Genomic DNA, 21,916 nt, shown 5'->3' on the forward strand with positions numbered 1-21,916 from the left:
AGTACCTTGGTGCTTTTATATCCGAACGTGGATCGAAACTGGAAGTCAAGGCCAAGAAAACCAAAACTACAGACACAGTTTCCAGATTGAAACCAGGATGAAGACTCATTCTCATCTTAATATTGAGGTTGGACAGCTGACTTTGTGTGGTGGGATTAATCTTAAAGGATGCTACTTTAATCCCAAATCATCAACACGCAGAGTCCAGGCAGGAGAATGAGCTCTGTGTTCAGCATCTGCAGCTCTTAACACAGATTTGTCTTGAAATCATCTCTCGCTTTCTTTCTCTCTCTCTTTTAATTTGAATAAGCAAGAACCTCAGAGGCAAATAAAGCCAATCCAGAAGTCTCAAAAGTGCAGTTCCTCTAGTGGCCACTTGAGGCTGACTCTAAAGGTGAGTCAGTCCACAGACTCCCATTTAAAAAAAGTCACGTTTAAAGCACAAATAAACATGTTTACAGCCTTCCCAAAGATCCGAGGCATTCGTTACAAATATTATGGGATCACAAGATCAGCAGGTTTTCTAGGTATCCAGACTCAGAAGTGTTGTTACACTTTAGCAACGTCACAGTTACATCATTGTTACTGCGCTGTTACAATGTAACAAGACAGAAGTTACAGAATAGTTACACTGCAGATACACCATAGCTGCGGGTAATTACACCATAGATACAACATAATTTTACTGCAATGACTACAACTGCACAGGAGCTACACCATAACATGTCAAAGTTACAGTTGTGATGACACAGTAAATACACCATAAATATGCTGTAGTTACTCATCATTACTCATATAATTTAGGTATATTGATTATAAACCGTTAATAAAGTTTATTATGTAAGACAGCATATACACGAACATTTTCATTTTACAGTTTTTATTATATAAAAGTGAGAATTTAATAAATGCTGGGCTGATGCAGACAGGGAGTGAGACAGAGACTCACCGGGGGAGCTCTGTGGAGAGGAGAGGCAGTAACCTGGGTGGAGTAATGGCGGTACATATGACATCACCTCCTCCTCAAATAAGCTAAAGATGAGAGAGAGAGATACACACACACAGAGAACACTGTCAGACAGCACAAAGGAAATGATACGCCTTCAGACAGCGTTAGTCCTCACAAACACAAACACACACACACAGACACACACACACACACACACACACACACACACACACACACACACACACACACACACACAGAGGGTAGCAGGAATGCAATATTGCGGGTTGCTTATATATAAAATCAGGCAGGCTGCAAAGCCAGCCGCTTCACATGAGTCAGCAAGTAATTATGACTGTAAATACTACTTGTAGGTCAAATAATCATGTGTGATGTCCACAAATATTTTACTTCAGAGGCAAAAAGGTGACATAAGGTGCCAATTTATGACATTTCATAAGTGGTGATCATTTTGACCAGCAGGCTCTGTCCCTGCAGGACTCACCTCAGCAGCATGACGAGGTCAGCATCACTGGAGAGGCGAGCCAAGCCGTTGACTCCCTCGCTGCGAATAAACTGCACTTTCTCCCTGCAAACACACACACACTTTAGGGGGCTAACCAGATGCAGTCCATCAAGATTAAAGGTTAAACGTGTTCAGTTTGACTGATGGCGATAATGGAGGCGCGGGAGGCCGGACTGAGACAGAGATGGAGACTGAGAGAGAGGCATACTTGAGCGAGTGGTTCCTGGCGAGCTCAGGCTGCCTTTCCTGCAGGATCTCAAATATATTGGGTTGCCGTAGAAACGCCACTATCTTGTCATTGTAGGCTGGAAGAAAAAGAGGAGAGAATCAGCATGTGTGATTTCACTTTATTCTTGCATCCACACGTGGAAGTTTAAGTCTGTCCGACTCACCCACAGGCACCACGTCGTGGTACTGACTCCGACTGGAGCCGCTGAAGGTGCTGGAGGGGCGGGGCAGGACGGGCGGGTTGGTTTGGCGAGAGTCATCCACCACCTGTGACAACAGTAAACACTACAGTTCAGGTCGCATCCTAGTTCTGGGACCGACCCACCAGTTGGTCCAGCTCGGCCTCTGGGACTGTTAGTTCATGCATAATCTCACTGTTTCTCTAAAGGATACCATGAGGTGACATTTATAACTAGCACAAAATACACTACATTATATTTAGTTAAGTATTAACTCATCTAAGCCATTGAATTCAGGTGTTCCAGTCACTTCCATGGCCACAGGTGTATAAAATCAAGCAGACTGCTTCTACAAACATTTGGTCGCTCTCAGGAGCTCAGTGAATTCTACCGTGGTACCATGATAGGATGCAACCTGTGCAACAAGTCCAGTCGTGAAATTGCTACTAAATCACTATTAAATAATCCACAGTCAACTGTTAGTTGTATTGGAGTGGTAAGTGGAAGAGATTGGGAACAACAGCAACTCAGCCACAAAGTGGTAGACCACATAAACCCACACAGCGGTTGCTGAGGGGCATAAAGCACTGAGGTTACCAACTTTCTGCCAAGTCAAACGCTACGGACCTCCAAGCTTCATATGGCCTTCAGATTAGCTCGTCTGCCTTGACATGTGCATAGAAGGCTTCATGGAAAAGGTTTTCATGGCTAAGGAGCTGCAGCCAGGCCTTGCATTACCAAACACAAGTGTCAGATGCAATGCTGTAAAGCACGGTACCACTGGACTCTAGAGCATTGGAGACACGTTCTCTGTAGTGATGAACGCTTCTCTGTCTGGCAGTCTGATGGATGAGTCTTGGTTTGGTGGTTGCCAGGAGACGGTACTTGTCTGACTGCATTGTGTCAAGTGTAAAGTTTAGTAGAGGGGGGGAATATGGTGTGGGGACTGTGAGCCAGGCCTTCTCATCCAACATCAGTGTCTGACCTCGCAAATGTGCCTCTGGGAGAATGTCCAAAAATTCCCATAAACCTTCCCTGAAGAGTTGAAGCTGTTACAGCACGGCCGATATCACATTAGACACCCACATTTTCATGTGCATGTGTCAGAAGCAAACAGATGTACGCAAAATAGTCTAGGCCTGGTGCAATGATGCTGGAGAGTTTGGAGCGTCTTAATACTGCAGATATAAACTGTGAGTTCACCCCATAAAAGCAGCTAAACGTTACGACTGCACGTGTCACAGAGCATCATTTTAGATCCTCAGCATCCTTTACATGTTGAATTCCAGATGCTTCCATTTCAGATTTCTCCCCACAGGTAGCACTAATAGAGAGACACTCTCATTTATCATATCCACTTTTTATTTTAAACAAAGTCTAACCCAGGAAGTCATCTCATTTCTCTTTAATATTTTCTTCAGTTCAATTAGTCTACTGTCATTACAAGGAAAGTCACGAGCAGGCTCTCCTTTGATTAACTACCTTACCTTGATATATTACTGTCACACGGTCCTGGTCATGCCCTCGTCACCTCTCGTTTGAATTATTGTAATTATTGTAATTTTCTTTGGACCACCAAAACAGAAAACCCTGCAATCGTCTCCAAATGGGACAGAACTGCAGCAAAAGTCATCGCCTGCACCCAGTTTACTGACCACATTACAGCTACTCTCATCAGCTTCAGTGGATCCCGATTCCTCAACACCTCCTATACAGTAGGATTTGAAATGTGTTTTAATATTGGTCTTCTTTTTAATTTTGTGTTGCACAGGGCCCTTGAGTACTTTAAAAGGCACCAAAAAATAAAAAGTATTATTATTATTACTCCAAGCAATAGGTAACATCTTTGCCACTAAGACGGCTCTCAAACTGACCTCCGGCTCTCTACACCGTTCTTGCTGGTTCAGAATAAAGACAAATGTCCAAAAATTGGATCATCTTTCTTCTTTTGCACTATTTACACCTTAGAAACCATAAGATGGGTCCGATTTGAGACCTCGGAGCCTTATGTTTGACACCGCAGCTGCAGAATCTCACATAGCTGGACACATCTGAGATTCTCCCTCTAATAGTGAGCATTACTACCTTGATAATACCTTGACATGACTCTTGTTGTGAGATGCTGTTATATAAACTAGAAGTGAGCTTCTGTGGCACTTTTTACTCTATATTAAAGCTGCTGTGACGCATCTGAGCAGCTTTCATTCTTGATGGCTCCAACACAAGTGACGCCAACATTCAGAGTTCATGCACCATTTTTCAGTTTCAAACTGGCCTCTCTAAACATGCAAACCCTAAGCGTGCTCCAGGCAATGAGTGCTCTGCAGTAATGGCGAGTCTCTCACCTCCCCGGCACTGTGGCTGCGCTGGCGGCTCAGATGCTGGCGGTGGGCCAGCAGCCCGGTGGAGCGAGAACTCTGGAGGGGCAGCCGCGGGTCGATGAAGGTCGTGGAGCGACAGTTATGATCCACGAAGAAAGGCTGAGGGTTGAGGCGCACATAAACGAATCAGAAAATGTCACACGCAGCGCAGTGAAGGTGAAAACGGGCGTCATCGCGTGGCATACCTTCCCAGTGTGGTCGTGCTTCATCTCCCAGCCCCGGGGAAGCTCCAGCTGCTTATTGGAGAACATGTTGAGGAAGGTGACGAGGTCGCGGTTGTGCTGGTAGCGCTCGAAGAAGTGAGTGTCTCGACGCACCTTGCTGATCATGTGCTTCAGGCAGGTGTTGCTCGTAAACATGCGATAGGCACTCTGAGGGGAGGTCATCAGGAAGAGACAGGAGAACCAATGAGAGAAACAAGAGTGGGGTTATTTCAGTGGCATGATGCTATTTTCCTTTTTTATCTGAGACATACTGTTATTCAGGGTTTTTCCTACATGATTAGTGCAGTATCAGTACATCAGGTTTGAAAATAACTGTGTACATGGAGTTGAATGTGGAGTTTTCTAACAGCTCAAGCAGTTAAAAAGCAGAAGTTATAAAGATCTTTATGTTGTATAAGAGGAAGAAGAAACAGATTAAACTAAAGTCAACACATCACATGGAGCTAAAGGGGGCAGACTATAAGAGTCTCAATATCCCTAATATTAGTGACTACCCTGACAGAGGTCCCTTATGACCCCAGCCAAATATGTCAATGTGCTGATGTGATATTTGGAGTTCTTTATAGATCCTGGCCCATTTCTTAAAATACTACACTTATATTTTCTTCTTTCTAATCACTTTATTGTGATGCTGTGCAGGGAAGTATGACTAACTGAATGAGAACAGAGTGTGCGTAATTCCCAACATGACAATGAAAATATTTGAAATCTTCCACATCTCCACTCCAGATGTTTGCTCAGATTTAGTTTGAAGCACGGAAGAAAGAAAAGATGAAAAACAGCCTGACTCTGATGACTTCATTGTAACGTGTTGTTGATCACTTGTCACTGATGCTGGCATACATATACAGAAGAAAAGAAAACGATCTGTAACAAATAACAGGTGACCATGTAATCTGTCAACTACTAGTTTCTGAAACTTGGATAGCTAAGCAGAAACATGAGCCTAAATGGTTTTTGGGGACCTTGCGTATGTTAGATCTGCTCTACAGGTGTGTTGGACTGACAGGGTTTGAATGCAGCACGGTGAAGAAGTCGGGGCTGCACAGGAACTTGGCGCTGGGCGACTGGAGCAGCAGGGAGAGACGCGAGCGGCCACTGGAGTGCGCGACGCCGCTTTCTCGTCTGTATTCTGAAACAGAAACGACATCCAGTCAGAGCCTGAGACACCAACCAAACCGACCACAGCAGCTTATGTCAGGAAAACACGCTCTAACAGCACGTGCTGAGTTTAAAGACAGTTAGTAATCACACGTCTACAATTCTGCATGAGTGATATGACAAAGAAAGCTGCTCTTCTCACATCTCTTCATAACAAATAACAGTATCATGGCTACCAGTAGCAGTTCTGAGGATGAATCATCTTCCAGAGGTGACTCATTTAATTGCACAAATGTCTCCTCGTAAAATGAGCACCGAGCTCTCGTCAATGAAACCTTTAATTACTGCATTTGTCTGTGAGATGAACTAACCAGAAATGGAGTGTGGCATCAGTTCGCTTTCAGGTTCAGGAACCAAGTCGACGGAGCTTTCCTCTGACCGATCGCTGTTGGTGATGGTCCTCCTGATGCTCTGATATCTGTCATCAAACAGTGACTTTAGCTTTTCAGTTGCTCCCCAAAGGAAGCAAAGACGATGAAGCATGCATAAGCTGTCTTCTTCTGAAAGTGTGAGAACTACCTGTTCACAGGTAAATTAGCTCAAAAACAGGCAGATTATAAAAAACAAAAACAAAGAGATATCTGCAGGTCTCACCAACATACACAGATCGGTCTCGGAGAACACTGTTTTATTTAGAATCCACTTTCTATTTAATGATAGGAACCCTTGGCTTAATCAAGGATTTGCACCACTTCACACCACTGGACACTTCCAGATGCTTCAGGTTACCTGTTATCTGTTACCTCAAAGCTAAAAAGACCAAAACAGTGGACCGTCTGGAAAATATTTCTTCCATTAGGAAAATATGTTTCTGAAAACATCTGGAACTCTTTTACTTTAAATCAACAACAAGTGATTAAAAACATCTGCGGGAGATTCTAGAGACAGAAATCTGAAGCTTGGTCACCCAATAAACATCTACAAAGGTGTTCAAGGAGCTTTCAGGCCTCGGTTCAGTAGTTGACAGTGTCACATGTTAATCAGTGGCATCCTGTACTCTTGCTGATAATTACTTCTATCACTCACCGCAATTTAAGAAGAGGTTAACTCAGGACCCGCCCACTTTTGCATCTGTATGCCATTGACTTTTTGTGTTATCTGCATTAGACGTTAATTTCTTGAGTTAAACTACAATTACTTGGGGGGTAAACTGATTTCTTTAACGTTATCTAGATCCCGGTCCTCCAAAAGCTCCCAGTCCTCGAAGAAAGTTCATGATTTCTCCCCTCAAAGCCCACCTGCGGTTCAGCTGCTCCATCTGCTGAATGGAGTTGGAGCGGGTCAGGCCCTGTGGGGCAGGAGGTCCGGTGGGCCGCTGCCACGTGGTGGTCCTGTTGACGTGGTCCACAAAGAAAATCCTCCCATGGCTGTCGATCCGGGCCTCCCAGTCTGAGAGGCAGTTAAAAAGGGATATAAAGCAGGTGTTTAATGGCTTGAAGACATGTAACTGTTGAAAGTAACACACGTCAGGAATTTAATTTTTAATCTGAAATGAGGAAAATGGATAAATGTGTGTTTACGTCGGGAATCACTGCATCCATGATGTCATTCTGTGGCTGATTTGGGGTTTCAAAGTGTTTGTCAGGCTGACTCAGCGCAACGCATGTGAACAACAGATGTGGACGCGGGACGGTCGCGTGAATAGAAACACACACTGCCGCACACTGAACAGTACAGGGCATGCAGACACACACACACTCACTGGGAGGCAGAGGCTCGTCCACACGTTGGTATCGGTGGATGTCGTGACGCACAGAAGGAAGTGAACGCACAGGATGTCCATTAACGTGAGCACCTGAGCACAGGAAACACACAGCACACAGAGGGAACTTTGTTTTAACTCGGGATGACAATGTCCTGGGTTGTAATGTCCAACAAAAACTGTGGTGACCGACTTTTGGAGATTTGTGTAAACGGGACTACCTTCCTCTCCTTCTGTTTCTGTGGTAACTTGTTCTGAATCTGCAGACCCCGCCTCCTCAGATGGCTTTGCCTCGCCTTCCTGTTGTTCAGCCACGCCCCCTGCAGCCTGCAGACTCAGCCTCCTCACGCTGATCTCCTCCACCTCCTGTTGCTCGCTAGTTGGTGGCGGCGGCGGCGCTTCAGCTTCAGCAGCGGCACCTTGCCCGCCCCCTTCACCATCTACAGCCTGATTGGTCGGCGGGGCGGCAGAGTCTATGTCTCCCCCTGGATCTATGGCGGTCTCTGCTCCCTCCTCTGCTTCCTAGAAAATATAAGTGTTTAAAGAGATGGCAAAATAATCACAAAATCATTCAGTCACATATATACAGATATGAAAGGAGTCCATAGCTCACGGCATGAGGCAGAGCTGGCTCCGTAACCAGGGCAACAAAAGTTTGACTCCATGCAAATATGTGTCAGTGCGTAGGCGTCGCATCTCAAAAAGAAACAATCATGGAAGATTTGTGATAAAAATTCAGTGGAAAATGGAAACAGATCACTGGTTCCCACTCACAGTCTGTTCCCAGAACATCTCTATAGGGACAAAACAAGACAGACAAAAGACCTCCATGAGCCTGTGTACAGCATTAGCCCACCACATGACAGAGAATGCAGGGTGGCAGTGGTGCATTAGATCTCTGTGTCCTTTAATAAAAGAACCAGAACCACAAGATCCTCCTGCTGTTCTGTTTGAGCACTGCGGGAAAACTAATGGCACTTGGGCTGCACATTAAAAATAAAACAAATGGAGAAACTCTTCTTCAGAGGATTTAACCACAGTGGCATATTTTCATATCTGACATATATGTTCATATTCTGATGTGCTTTGGCTAAGCCTCAATGATCGAGGTGTGGCTCTGACCGAGAAGCCGAGAACACTGTACGTCAGAGATGGGGCCAGCACATGCTGCTTATCTTCGTTTTTTTATTCTGAATGAGACTGAATTTACAAAATAAATATCATGTTGTATTCAGTAAGATGTGAAGCTAGAGACTGGGACCGTGAACTCTTTAAGAAAGTGTTTGCTGTGGTTTTAGTGCAAGCCAGCCAAAGGATCATCTTCCCATACGCTTCTTTTTAAAAGCAGAGGTGTCGCCCCCTGCTGGGGGACAAAGGCACTTCCTTGCTTAATTTTTCAGACACTCAGTGAACTTTACTTAGTAATTAAATGTACAGCAGACTTTCCACACTTACCAGCTGTCTACTCTAAAAGTGTGGGAGTGTTAAAAACTGCAGTTCCTTGAATGGCCACTGGAGGCTTGCTCCAAATGTGACTCAGTCCTTATAGACTGCTGTGTTAAAATGACAAATTTTACAGCAGAAATAAACACATTTAACTAGAATCTAAATTTAGAGTTTAATTACAAGAGGACTGTGCTTTTAGTTTTCTTAGATGCACTAGCAGATATGTCCATCAGTGTGCCATATCCATCCAGTATATGGAAGCAGGACGCAAACCAAGCTTACTGGGGTTTCATCTGGATATGGACACTCCTGGCTGCTAAAAACTTGGCGATGATCACAAATTGTAACAGGACATGGCAAAAAAGTCTACACTGCCAATTGCAATTTAGATCATAAAGTCATCAGCAGTGTGAAAAGCTGAGTAAGTTTCTCATATACTTTTAGCTAGCAAGTTAACTTCTTTTGCTCCCTGATGGCAGATTTAGGCAGTGACACTGTGTTTGTGTGTGAAGTGCATCTAAATTCAACAAATACTTCTGGTGGTTGGAATGAATAACTTTTTGTGTTTTAATGTTTTTGCAGGAATGGTGCAAACAAAGCAGTAAATTTTGCTCCCGTGAACGCACCACAGCGGTGGTCAGTGTGACTGGACAGCTGTCTGAAGATGAGAAGACTGTCTGAGGGGCTGTTGCCATTGAGCAGCTATCGATCTCTGATAAGGGCTCCTCGCCAGCCATCCTTCCTTGCTCAGGAGCGTCTCCACCTTCTGGCAAAGCATCATGGGACGCAGCCTCTGTGAATGGAACCTCTTCCACTTCAAGGAAAACATCCTGCTCCAAAACATCCTCTAAGTCCATGCCAGCAACGGCCTCTGCGGCCGCCTGGGCCTCAGGGGCCGTGTCTTCTGCCTTAGCACCTCCACCCACTGGCCCCGCCTCCAACACAGACCCCACCGGTCGCTCAGGCTCCTGCTGCCCCTCAGTGTCGTCTTCATCAGTACCACGGGCATCAGGAGGCTCTCCGTTCGTTAGCAGCGGCGACAGGGGTACCGGAGTGATGTCATTGGCTCCGGATCTTTCTTCATCCTCGTCTGAATCGATATGCAGCATGGCGCTCAGTCTTGTATGTGTCGGGAAACTAGAGCGCAGTTTAGGTGAGGCGGCACCCAGAGGTCGTTCACCAGGTCCTTTAGGGGCCTCAATAGCATCCAGACTCTCACTGAATGACCCCTGGAGCATTTCATGACCTGCAACGCTTTCAGTATCCCCAAATCTGCCCTCTGCTCCGATGAAAGGCAGCTCCTTTTCCAGACAGGCCGCGGTAGCGCCTTCCCCCGTACCCTGGGAGCCCTGGGAGCCCGTAGGAGAGGGGCCTGCTGAGACCAAGCCTGGAAGGTGATGAGGCAGGTCTTCATCATCAGAAGGAGTCCCTGGAGCTCCATTCAAGGATGAAACACCGATGATGGAGTCAGGAGAGGCACCTACAGCCGGGAGAACATGTTAGTGAAAACATATTCCAAGAAAATGTCATGAATATTTAACCACAGCTGAGAGGCAAACTTACCATCCGGTCCTGTCGAGGTGAGCTCAACTTTGAACTGCAGCTGTCCACTAACGTGCTCAGTGGGCAAGCGTCGACACAGAGAGAAACTGACAGGCTGGACTCTGCACAGTTAAAGAAGCAAAGAAAGAGAGACCTGTGTGTCTTTTACACTGCACACACAGATAAAGTACACATGAAGGTCTGTTTATGTGTGCGTGACTCTATGAGTGAGCTCCTACTCGCCTGTGTCTGCACATTTTCCACCTACCCAGGTATTTTTTCAATGAGCCGCTGCACAGGGATCGTAAGCTGGCCAAGGAAGCGCTTGATGATCGGTCGGCTCTTGGCAAACTTGTCCTTCACTTCAATGTAGAGGATGTCCGTCATCAGGGCCACGAATGTGTATTTCTGCAGAGAGGCAAAAGCATCAATGTGCAAAAAAAGAAAGAGGGAAACACATCATGAGTTTGATGCTAGAAGTATTTCAAAAAGACAGTCTTACTAGAGATTATGGGGTGCAAACAGAAAACTCAAGGCACTTTATCTTTAGGTTAGCCAAAAGCCAAAAACAGACCAACATCAGTCTGTATTAAATACCAATCCTGGATGCCAGTCTACCAAAACCTGTGGCATGATATAGTCCCCTGTTTTAATATAAATGCATTTAATTAACAGTAGTGCAAAGTAACATTCAAAAAAAGCTTGAAAAAGTTTAAACGATGTCACCTCTCCATGCCAGATGGGGTTGGTGGTGTTGGCGATGATAGCTGATCGGCGTTCCTGCCCGTGATGGCTGAAGACGGGGAACACGCTCCTCTTCCCTGGGTGGATTGACATCTTCAGGTACGGATCAGGATTAAAAAACATCCCCTTCTTCAGGCCAGTAGCACGCAGGTCTGCAACAAAACAGATGACGAGAGAGACGAATATCAAAGCAAATGATTGAAGTTCTCGCTCCTTTGCTTGTGCATGGCTTGACCTGCAGATGCATCATGGCTAAAAAAGGCGAGTGGTTTGGGTAAGTGAGATGGACATCCCATTCTTTTAAACTAATTAAACTGAACCTGATATCATCACTGGGAAACTGATAAAAACTTCAGAGTCTCTCTGGTGGGGAAAAAAAACCCTTCAATACCAAGGCCTCTGTGTTTACTCGAGTTTACTCTAGTGTTTCCCAAAGGGACTGTAAGACACAGAAGAAGATAAGATGGATCACTCGGTTAAAATCCAAGCATCTGTTCTGGGATTTATGGTGTGGCTCTTCCAGATTTGGAAAGATTTGCAAAGAGGCATTTAGCAAAACTGCTAAACTCACCCGTCAAAGTGAAGCTGATCAGTTTACGAGGATGTTCGACTCCGACCTGCTCAGCCAGTCCTTCCACCTGAGATAGAAGAGACAACGTCACACTTTAGATGCTATAAAACACATGGAGCACATATTTTCCAAGGACCACAAACACACACACACACACACACGTTTGTCCTACTGAATTCACAGGAATTTAAATCATAACTGTGGACACGACTTAGAAGGTTGAGGGAATACATTAGAACTGAACGCAGACAGCAGTGCATCAGAGAGGAGCCAAATCTCAGCATTTATGTGGGATTGATTACGGTCACAGACGACTCAATATTGAGTCATCAATCAACTGAAAAGTATGAAACATGCTGTATAAACCACCGTGAGGCTCCATTATTGAGAGTGATAAATAACAGGATTTCTTAAGGCAGACTGTGAGCCAATGAAGGCAGTTCATTGTTTGATAGCTCAACTTGCAGAAACGTGAAATAAATGGCTTCAAAATCAGTCCTGCATACTGAAATATCCAAAAACCACCCACATCTGCTATTTTCAGAAACTGGAGAAGGTCCACGACTCCTGAGTTAAAGCTGATCTTCCTTTCAAAGGAGCACTTCCAGGCTTGCTGCTTGCTTTAGATCATATCCTGGAAGTCCATTCTGACCACTTCCACCTGAGCATCTGGGATTCTCCTGGTGTGTCACAACCATGAGTCTTCAACTCAGATTTTATTTTAGAAACAGGAAGTGACAAAGAACCACGCCTGGTAAAGAAGGGTAGGTTTCCATTACTGCTGTCAAAAAACTCTCACAGACGATTTCCCACTGACTCAACTTTCATGTCTCCGACTCAGCGATCACATGGTAGTTTGAGCTTGAGAATCCACAATGTCCAAGCGGAAACATGGTACATCCGGTCAGGAAGGCCGTGGGAACACCATTCAGAGCTGTTAGAGAGGAGTCCTGCTGCTAAATCCTCCTGTAAAGATCTCAACTTTGCGCAGCAGCTTTGTCAGAAATTCAAGAGTTCACGTTTAATACAGAGGACGAAATTCAGCACACACAAGTACAACTACCAAGAACGGGAATCCCAGGAAAGCATCCACAAATAACAGAAACAGCTGGATGCAGTCCAGAGGTGTTAAAGGATATGAACTTGAAGGGGACATTAATGATATTTAAGTCTGGTTTGTTTTGTTGTTTTATGGTTGGAGCTATTACAATCACGACAATCATAACCAGCTATCCCCATCATATTCCAGACTTCACATGTATAAATCTCAGAGTGATTGATCAGTGCGATCCCTCCCTCACACACCAGGACTGCTGGGTTCTTCACAGTGATGCACGGGGTCGTGGCTCTCAGGGCTCCGCTCACTCCGTGGTAGTACTTGAAACAGATCTTTGTCTCAGCTGCAGAGGAAGCAGAAAAGAGTTACAGCCCTTTAAAAACATCACATGGAAAAATCTTTAAAGCTCAGCTGCACCTGGAGGTTCATTCTAAATGTTCTCCTTTGATTTGGAGGTAATTTTTACACTCAGTGAGGTCTAAATCATCACTGGCGACCATTTAGATCATTTTAAATATTTTATGGCAAGAACTGCAAGAAGTGCAGAGATACTTTTCAATAACCAACTTACGCTCCATAAAGTAGGGCCCAGGCTCGAGCCTCCACACGATCTGACCCTTCTGGGTGCCATTCACCCCTCTGTTCTTACAGTCCCACACGTTGGATGGACTGGTTTCATCTGCAGGAGGGTAAATGTGTTAGTTCACTCTTGCTTTAGACACATCCGGCTCTTGCAGCGTTTATTTTTAGACCAAAGAATGTGAGTTAAATCAAACAGCATGCTCTGCATTGTGCCGCTGCAGTGCAAAACTGTTCTGCCTTTCAGCGTGTTTAGTCTGCGGACTCTGTCTTCCAAAACACAAGTTTGCCTTTAATCAGTGAAATCCATTCCCAAAATAGCCTCCCTGTAACCTCCAAACAGAAGGACAAACTCCAAACTTCCTCTGAGTTAAAAACGGGGAGGGGGAATTCCGCTGTACGTAGCACTTTTGCGCACAGATTAATGAAGCACCAACCTCAGCTGACTGGTGGAAGTGTGTGTGTGAGCATGCCAGTGTGTCTGAAGGGGAGGCGAGGAGGGGAGGGCAGGTAGCTTATCATTGAATGTCTGCTTAGTCAAGGAAAGTGGTGTCTCCTCTGGGGTATAAGACCCCGGAGAAGGTAATGAAGTCCTGGCGGCCTTATAATCGATATGAAGTGACCTGACGCCCCACCAGGCACTGGCAGTTTGCACCGTCTCCTCCTCCCATACAGTTTTCCCAACAAGGAAGGAAATGTCTGGAAAATGTAATCAGCTTATCCAGATGGGTTAAGTCTTAGAGGTCAACAGAAATTAAACTGATCGCCTGGTAAACAAGTTAAAACCATCACGAAGTCGAGTCCTTTATAGGAGTAATTTCACGCCGTCCAGAATTTACTGCCGTCTGTTGTGTGGCAGGTTTGTCTGACCTTTCCAAAACCAAAGGCGCCCATTGTTTTCTGAAGCTCATTATCCATCACTAACACAGTCCATCATGCTGATGAACAGCTCGCAGAGTTGGAGTTTTCCCTCAACGTCACTTTGTAATTATCTGGGGTAAAGAGACAACGTTCATTATTTGCTTCAGTGAACAATGAAAAGGCAAATTTATGACCGTGGCAGAGATCCCCGTGTTTAATGTGGTCAGAATATTTTTCAAAAACTATGTTAGAAACAAAAATTTAACTTGAGTTGGAAACTGGGTTCACCATGACGCAGAAGAGACTCATGCATACATCTGACCCTGATTAATGTCCTCGCAGCCCCTCATTAGGAAATGTAACGCCTAAACCACGGGGTGCCAATTTGGAGTATTATATCTGTACACCCAGATGAAGGTAACACTCTGGCTTATTATGAGCTGCCGTGCAGCAGGTTAACATTATCATTAGGCAGTAATTTCACACTAACTTTGCTCCAAAAGGGCATTTGACTGCTGTATCCTGAGTAAAATTTGGCTTATGAGGTAAAATATTCTGTATTCTGTAGATTCTAGCCTGCTGTGTCTTAAAAGACGTGCAAGAGTGGGATACTTTTTAATGGTTACCTGTGTGTGCACCTGATGTGTGTGCTGGATCACGGTGCAATTTTGGATGTTTATACTTACAGCTTATTATTAGCCCCCCCCCACACACACACACACATCAGTAACCCACAACTTCAAGCTTTGCTTCTGTGCACTTTTTAATATTTGTGCTAAATACCTCAGCACCATTAGAAATACTCCATTTCCCATAAGCCCCATACCAGCCATGTGTGCACAGCCAATAAAAATAGCTTGAAAGAGGGGGTTAAGAAGCTGAGATCACAGCAGTGTGTAAACACTCATGGTGGACAGTACACCACACTTAGATTTTTCAGACATAAAAAAATAAGAATAAGAATCTGCTTTCAATCACAGAAGCTCACAGAGGAGCAGATCTCTTTTGGATCTTTACTACGTGATCAAAACAGAGTGGACTGATCACCGGTGTGCTGGTTTCACACTCTGATTCCTGTATTAGCTTTCACCATCGTGGACAGATCTGCGTGAGCCCGATAGCCCTCTTCAGCACTCAGGTCGACGGATTTCCTCCCTGTCAGATTCCTGTCTCTAAGCAGGATTAGCGGACATTATTGGAGACCACCCGGCTCGTGCGTGCTTTGTGATGGTGTGTGTGTTATCGTACACCGAAGCAGAGCTGTGACACGTTGACTCAGCCTCCAGGCCCGGTGTAAAGTCTCAACAGCTAATGTTTCAGTATTGACTCGCTGCTGGAAGCTCCTGCACGAGACTCTGCACCAAGCTATCGACAGATTTCGACAACAAAACATCAGGATCAGCCGAAAAGCTTCGAGGACACGCAGGGTCAAGTCAGCTCTGAATGACGGCGAGCTGCCAAAGAGTTCAGCAAAACAGATTCAGGGGTAAAAATACACGTAAAAGTTAAAGTGGGAAAAACAATCATTCAGCTGGCGCGTTTTTGTGCTGCTGATTCTGATAACATACATGGGAAGTGGGAAGAAATTTATGGAGGCCAATAAAGAAAACACATTTTCTTAACCATAAGTCAAAATTTTAGTTTATTATCTCAAAATTTAGAGCTAGTTATCGACCTATTGAAACGTCCATAGCGATCAAACTGTAGATTTGAGTGTTATAGTCTAATTTAGTTTCCTTTCAGTGGTATCTTAGTTTTTTATACTTTTGCCAAATTCTTAAATATAAAGACAACAATTTGAACAGCTAAACTAACTCTGGATCTAATTCTGAGTTTCTAGGCCCTGTAATTGCTAAATCCAGCATACCCTGAAAGCTGAGGACTCTTTCTGCAGAAAAACATCTGAGGCGAGTGGGGTCTGTAACAGCCAACCACATTAATATCGTGGCTCAAGAGTTGGGTGTTCGTCTTGTAATCGGAAGGTTGCCGGTCTTGGTTGTTGTGTCCTTGGGCAAGACACTTCACCTACCGCCTACTGGTGATGGCCAGAGGGGCCGATGGCGCGATATGGCAGCCTCGCCTCTGTCAGTCTGCCCCAGGGCAGCTGTGGCTACAACTGTAGCTGCCTTCACCAGTGTGTGAATGTGAGAGTGAATGAATAGTGGTATTGTAAAGCGCTTTGAGGGGTCCCGAAAAGCGCTATATAAAATGCAATCCATTATTATTATTATTATTATAATATGTGACACCCACGTTGATAGCCTTTACCTTTATGGACTGTCAGAGTTACAGAGTCACTAGCAATGGATTTGACATAATGCCACCACCTCTTCTATCCACCCTTCCAGGTTTATATTGGGTATTAGCAGTACTTTTAACAATGGAAAGCAGAAGGCCAGGGGTGTTTTACTTTTAAAATCAAAGGGAGTAGATTGTCTGATGAGCCATCGGGGCTGGCATCACCTAAAAACAGCTACAAAGATGAGCTCAGAAGAGCACAGTGGATAAACAGGTCTGCTACCCCTTGTGTTAACACCAGTGTTGAGCTTATTAATATGCAAAACTTAAGTTCAGTTTAGGCTGCAATGACAGTGCCCTGAGATGAAGTCAAACACTATCGAACCGCCAGCCTTCCAATCAGTGGACCTGCTCTACTGTCTGAGCACATACACCTCGCCTCTGCAAAGATATCAGCATTATAACAGCATCAACAGTGATCTGAGAGATAAGCTGTCCCAGACGTGTGTCATTTTCAGGTCACCCCATATAAGACTGATTAAATCTGAGAAAAGCTCCCATCTGACCCCCTCAGAATCAGCTGATTGCTTTTCTACAGTAATTTTAGGATATTTAATGAAACCAAGCAAAATTCTGTGCTCAAGCTAAGTGTAATATTTTAGAGTTACAGAAATGTAATCTTTTTTTCTCTCTCCAGGATATGTCGTAAGTATAGGAGTTAAGTCCACATGGCATTTTCAATTTATGATCCGTTTTACACACACAACAGAATTCACAATCTGAAGCCAAATCGTTTTTTTCCGCACATTTTTTATTTATAAGCAGTTCTGAGCATCAGCATTTTGTGATCTAACATAGTTTGAATAAAATGCACCAGTTTAATGTCTCTGATGAGCAGAAAAAAATCACTGGTAGCCTGGATGATTGATCGGTTTTCTCATAATTTAGTGGAGAAAACTTTAAAAAGTGCATTTTGTGTAAATTTTCAAGGCTTGTATCACTGTGTTGGATAGGCGGCTTTATTAAACAGCTTTTTTACCTACGTTTAGATACCAGGATCATCGCCTTGCTGCATTTCCTTCTGAATCCAATAATTTTCTAATGTAGCCATATTGTAATGTTTCTTAATGTGGCTGGGAGGCACTGACTTGAGATTTGACACAAATTAAAGTTCCTTTACTTGCCATTGCATCATCTTACCGATGTGGTACAGCCCGATCCAGTCTGTAGCATCCACTTCCTCCTTTATGTCCCAGGATATGACGAGGTTCTGGCCACGGTTCAGCGTGTACTCCAGAGTGGACGCTGTCAACGAGGACCGGCTCTGGGATGTCACCAGGTCAGTGTCACTGTTTGCCCGCGGAAGCCCAATGGGGCTGCTCACCACGGACACGGTATCTACAGCCGCCCCGCCCCTCTCCGCCAGAGTTCGCAGGTTCTCCGGGCTGAGGGTGTGCCGGAGATGCGGGCTGCGCCTTCGTGGGGCCGACAGGTGTTCGCGGCCTCCAACGGACAGGTTGGGTGGATTGTGGGAACGGGTCCTGGGCGGCAGGACCGCTGTGGCGAGGGAAGGACGCATGTTGGCAACAAGTGAAAGCAGTTAATGAGTAGAGCCGAGAAGTAGAGGCAGAGATGAGCTTCTTATTGAGCCGGACGGTCACCAAAGCGATGACACATGTTTCTGATTCATCTGCCTCTTGTCTAGAAGTGATGTGTGGGTTCCTGATCCACAAAGGTTTCCATTTTCATCCGTTTTCGTCCCTTAATGAAGCCAAACAGTCAACTCTTTACTTAGTTCATGTTATCCAGTGGCATTAAGAACCTGAGGATGGACAAAGAAAAGAAAGACAGACAAAACTCAGTGAGCTACAAAATTGCTCTGGCACAACAAAAGCAGTGATTGCACGGCGCGAACTGCAATCAACAAATGGCTGAACAAACATCCGTCACCGGAGCGGCTGTTTGCTGTCAAAGAAGCCGTCACAGACACAAGTAACCCGGCACCGCCACGTGGTCCATCCTTCCTCTTCCAACATCACCATTCCAACACTTTTACTTTTAGAGCTCATTTTAAGTTTTCTTACATTAATTTAATGCACTATTTACTTCTTTGAATGATGGACGATGTGTACCGTGTGTTCCCTCTCTCTGGTAGAAACACTTGAGGAGAAGAGCAGGCTGAAATGATCTCATTTGGAATGCATTATCTCTACGAGACCGCTGGAAAAGGAAATCTTTAAAACAGCACACACACACACTCACTTACACACACACACACACACACACACACACACACACACACACACACACACACACACACACACACACACACACACACACTCGTGTCTGCAACAAGGTTTCAGTCAGTGTAGGCTGCCTCAGTAAAAGAAAGGAGAGAGGCGACAAGCAGCTGTATCTGCCTCCCAGGAAGCTCTTCAATCAGCAGATGCCAGTTTGGGAAGTGTCTTGGGAGCGCTGTCAGAGTCTCAACCACAGCCATTTTGTTTTTAAAGAAAGGATGCCATGTGACTTCAGAGTCTAGCCAGGGGGAGGCTGGTTTCAGTTAGACTGAGGAGCATTAGCGGTAAATGTGTGTGTGTTTCTTTTCTTAAGGGTAGAAAAGGTTTGGTAATATTTAGCTAACGCATGCCTGGTGCAGTCACTGGAAAATAATGTGGGCTGCAGTCTCAGCTAAGCTTGATATCTGTGGTATTTGAAGTATGCCTCGAGAAGCGAGCCGCTGGTAACATTTTAAAACTGTCAGCTCGTCTGCAGACCTCAAAGTGGGTTGTCAGACTAATGGTATTCAAAAAAACCCAAGAATCACTAGATGGTCTGAGCTTCATTTTATCTTATGATAAGTCACTGCAGCCTGCTAGGGTTACAGGTAGGACGTCTCTTATTTGGGACACTCAAACAAAAACTATGTCTATGAGATTTAATTTGAAAGGTAACACCTTTTGGCTTAAAATCAAAACCTAACACCAGCTGCAGAAAGGATGCGGGTGACCTGGTGGAGGTCAAAGAAATGAAACCGAGTCTCCAGAAGTAACTTAATCTGCCAACCAGGTCTACAACTCACTGCTTGCTCTTTAATCTGGACCAAAAAATAAAAATGACTGTAAAGAACTATGGAGAAAAATAAATAAATAAATGACTTAGTAAATAATTATGCCATTAAATGCACCCCAAAATTTAAATAAATGTAGGCTAAAAAAATATTTAAAAAAATAGATAGATAGATACATTGACATTTCAGTTCTTTACCTTTGCAGTCTTAACTTCCACCCAAATGTACATGCATATTATTGGATAATCACCACGCTTTTATTCTGAAAGTTTGGTTAATGAGTAATAATAACTAGCTAATAAATAGCTTGCAACGGTCCTATCTAACATTTTCCCTACTGGTTAGTTCGCTGACCAGGCTGCCCCTATGGTGGTCCATGCAGCTGCTTGCTCCATCGTCTTAAAGGATCACTCTAACCTGAACCTCACCTAAGTTACCTGCTGGAGTTCAGCACAATGAAGCTGGGAACTCATCTGAGTTACATATTTGTCACAAAGTTCATGGCATAAATTAAAGTACAAACAGCACTATCTAATTCTATGTTGGTCTTATTTCACAGTGCACATGGATGCATTCACACATATGTATGAGTAACATCCCTCACCTGAAAGACAAATCATATCTGTGGTAAAAACTAGAGGTGGGCGGATCGATCCAAATATCTGCTCTCCCCTATATAAAGCTCCTGATATAGGCTAAAAGTTTTGGTATCAGCGTATGTTTTCTGGTTTTCCATTTGGCACTGTGAAATCAGCTTTGCTCCATGTCACTATGTCAGCGATTTAAAATGACTTTTAATAAAACAGTTTATCTTTACGCACTGGGACAATCATTTTGTTTTAGTGTATCGAGAATCACGTAATTCTACTTGTATTTTGGTATTGTGACATTCCTAAATATTATGTAATTGTTTGTTATACTGTTTAGTTAACTATGAAGTCAACAGTAATAGTAAAGTTATTTTATTTTTGTATTTATTGATATATTTTTTTAAAGTTTATTTGTAATCTTGGCAGTTTTGGTCCTCCATATAAGAGCACAGAAAAAGGGTGTTTGAGTTTTTTTGCCATCCCAATTATGTTGAAATATTCCTTAAACATTGATTTTAGTGTGTTTTTTCCAGCCATACGCTCTCTCCTTTCCTTCGTCTACTTCCATCTTTCTTTGTTGACTAAAAGAATCAAATTGAAAGTGACACTGAGTCTTCACAGTGGGTATAAACCTCACACAGCTGCTATTATAAATGCTTCCTCTTATCAGTAATACCATCTTCCTTTCTGTCTTTCACTACATTCTCATTAGTGTTTCATTTCCACTCAAAGACCATGCAAAGCAGGAAATCAATCTGAAGGTGATTCATGCGTGTCTCTGAAATATCCTGGGCTTGATGCTGAAATAAGATCTGTTGCATTTGTCATGAGGAAAGCCTGGACGTCCCTGACTCAACGAGATTACCGAGCCCAGACCTCGTACAGGGATTTATGGCAGAATAAAACCTTCATCACAGATGCAGGAATACGTAAATCCAGCTCACGTGCTCACATGGCCAAAGTCATATAGCACCAGCAGGGGAGAGAGGTAACATTCATAAGCAAGCAGAGGCATCTTCAGTTAAAAAATAAATAGATGTGAAGCTGCTTGGTGGTTATGTAAGCGCTCCTGTGGTCCAATCGGCCCCCTCCTGCAGTTCTTGCCAGGCATTGTCTAACCCCGATGTGTAGCGGGAGACGCCGTGGCTGCTCACTAAAATAGAGAGGATGAGGAGTGCGTGCAGCAGCTCCAAACAGCACAGAACAAACCATGACCTCAGGAGACAGCATTAAGTAATCTGGACCCATTCCAGTGCTTTTTTTCTTTGAAAAGACTCCTGCTTCCCATTATAATCCCGAAGCCCGGCCCTGCACAGTTTGACCTGGATTAGCGATTGATTCTCAGGAAGGTGAATATAGATATAGCCTTGCATGAGAACCCCAAAATCAAACAGCTTTTCTCAGGGATGATAAATGTCTCAAATGCCGTCATTTGAGCGCTGCTCTGTTATTAGGCACCGAATACTTTGTACAGTGCACCGCTGTGCGCTGAATACTAACAGCAGACACATCTGCAGCAGAGGAGGTGATGGAGTGTGCCAGACTCTGCTGGATAGTTGTTTTCTCGCATCCTGTCAAAAAGAGTTTCTTCAGAGAACGCTCCCAAAACCAGATGGCAGGTTTAGGTATTCAGGTATCGCTGTCGTGCCGTTCTTCGTGGCAGGTCGTTTTTTTTTCAGTGCTGTTTGTGAAGCTGGAAAACTCCAGCGTCCCAAGTGACAGGCATGACTGACAGGCACCATGGAAGCATTATGACTGTACATCTCCCTTTGCACAGCTCACAGTTCTCTCAACACAAGGCACATGCACCGCTCTACTGCACGCACACCATGAGTTTTCCCCTGGTTAAACAATTAATTAATTTGATCGAG

General features: G+C 44.3%; 1 protein-coding gene across 4 annotated transcripts in view; it reads right to left on the bottom strand.

Moving 5' to 3' along the window:
- Window positions 1-21,916, bottom strand: part of hecw2a (HECT, C2 and WW domain containing E3 ubiquitin protein ligase 2a) — a 49,827-nt gene that overhangs the window by 18,946 nt on the left and 8,965 nt on the right. For 2 of the 4 annotated variants that reach the window (XM_084909046.1, XM_084909045.1), the window contains exons 2-20: window positions 17,586-18,207; window positions 13,279-13,386; window positions 12,956-13,050; window positions 11,651-11,717; window positions 11,062-11,231; window positions 10,604-10,743; window positions 10,357-10,457; window positions 9,420-10,273; window positions 7,569-7,869; window positions 7,348-7,440; window positions 6,884-7,034; window positions 5,957-6,063; window positions 5,492-5,616; window positions 4,446-4,631; window positions 4,225-4,359; window positions 1,865-1,985; window positions 1,681-1,777; window positions 1,452-1,535; window positions 950-1,032 (exon numbers count right to left, since the gene is read on the bottom strand). In XM_084909046.1, the coding sequence (XP_084765172.1) occupies window positions 950-1,032; window positions 1,452-1,535; window positions 1,681-1,777; window positions 1,865-1,985; window positions 4,225-4,359; window positions 4,446-4,631; window positions 5,492-5,616; window positions 5,957-6,063; window positions 6,884-7,034; window positions 7,348-7,440; window positions 7,569-7,869; window positions 9,420-10,273; window positions 10,357-10,457; window positions 10,604-10,743; window positions 11,062-11,231; window positions 11,651-11,717; window positions 12,956-13,050; window positions 13,279-13,386; window positions 17,586-17,964 (3,397 nt within the window). In that variant the 5' untranslated portion in view covers window positions 17,965-18,207. The remainder of the gene's footprint in view (window positions 1-949; window positions 1,033-1,451; window positions 1,536-1,680; window positions 1,778-1,864; window positions 1,986-4,224; window positions 4,360-4,445; window positions 4,632-5,491; window positions 5,617-5,956; window positions 6,064-6,883; window positions 7,035-7,347; window positions 7,441-7,568; window positions 7,870-9,419; window positions 10,274-10,356; window positions 10,458-10,603; window positions 10,744-11,061; window positions 11,232-11,650; window positions 11,718-12,955; window positions 13,051-13,278; window positions 13,387-17,585; window positions 18,208-21,916) is intronic. The other 2 variants (XM_084909047.1, XM_084909048.1) reach the window with 2 other exon arrangements.

The sequence above is a fragment of the Perissodus microlepis genome, chromosome 16 (genome assembly GCF_051167445.1).
Source record: "Perissodus microlepis isolate ML-2025 ecotype Zambia chromosome 16, ASM5116744v1, whole genome shotgun sequence".
Taxonomy (NCBI): domain Eukaryota; kingdom Metazoa; phylum Chordata; class Actinopteri; order Cichliformes; family Cichlidae; genus Perissodus; species Perissodus microlepis.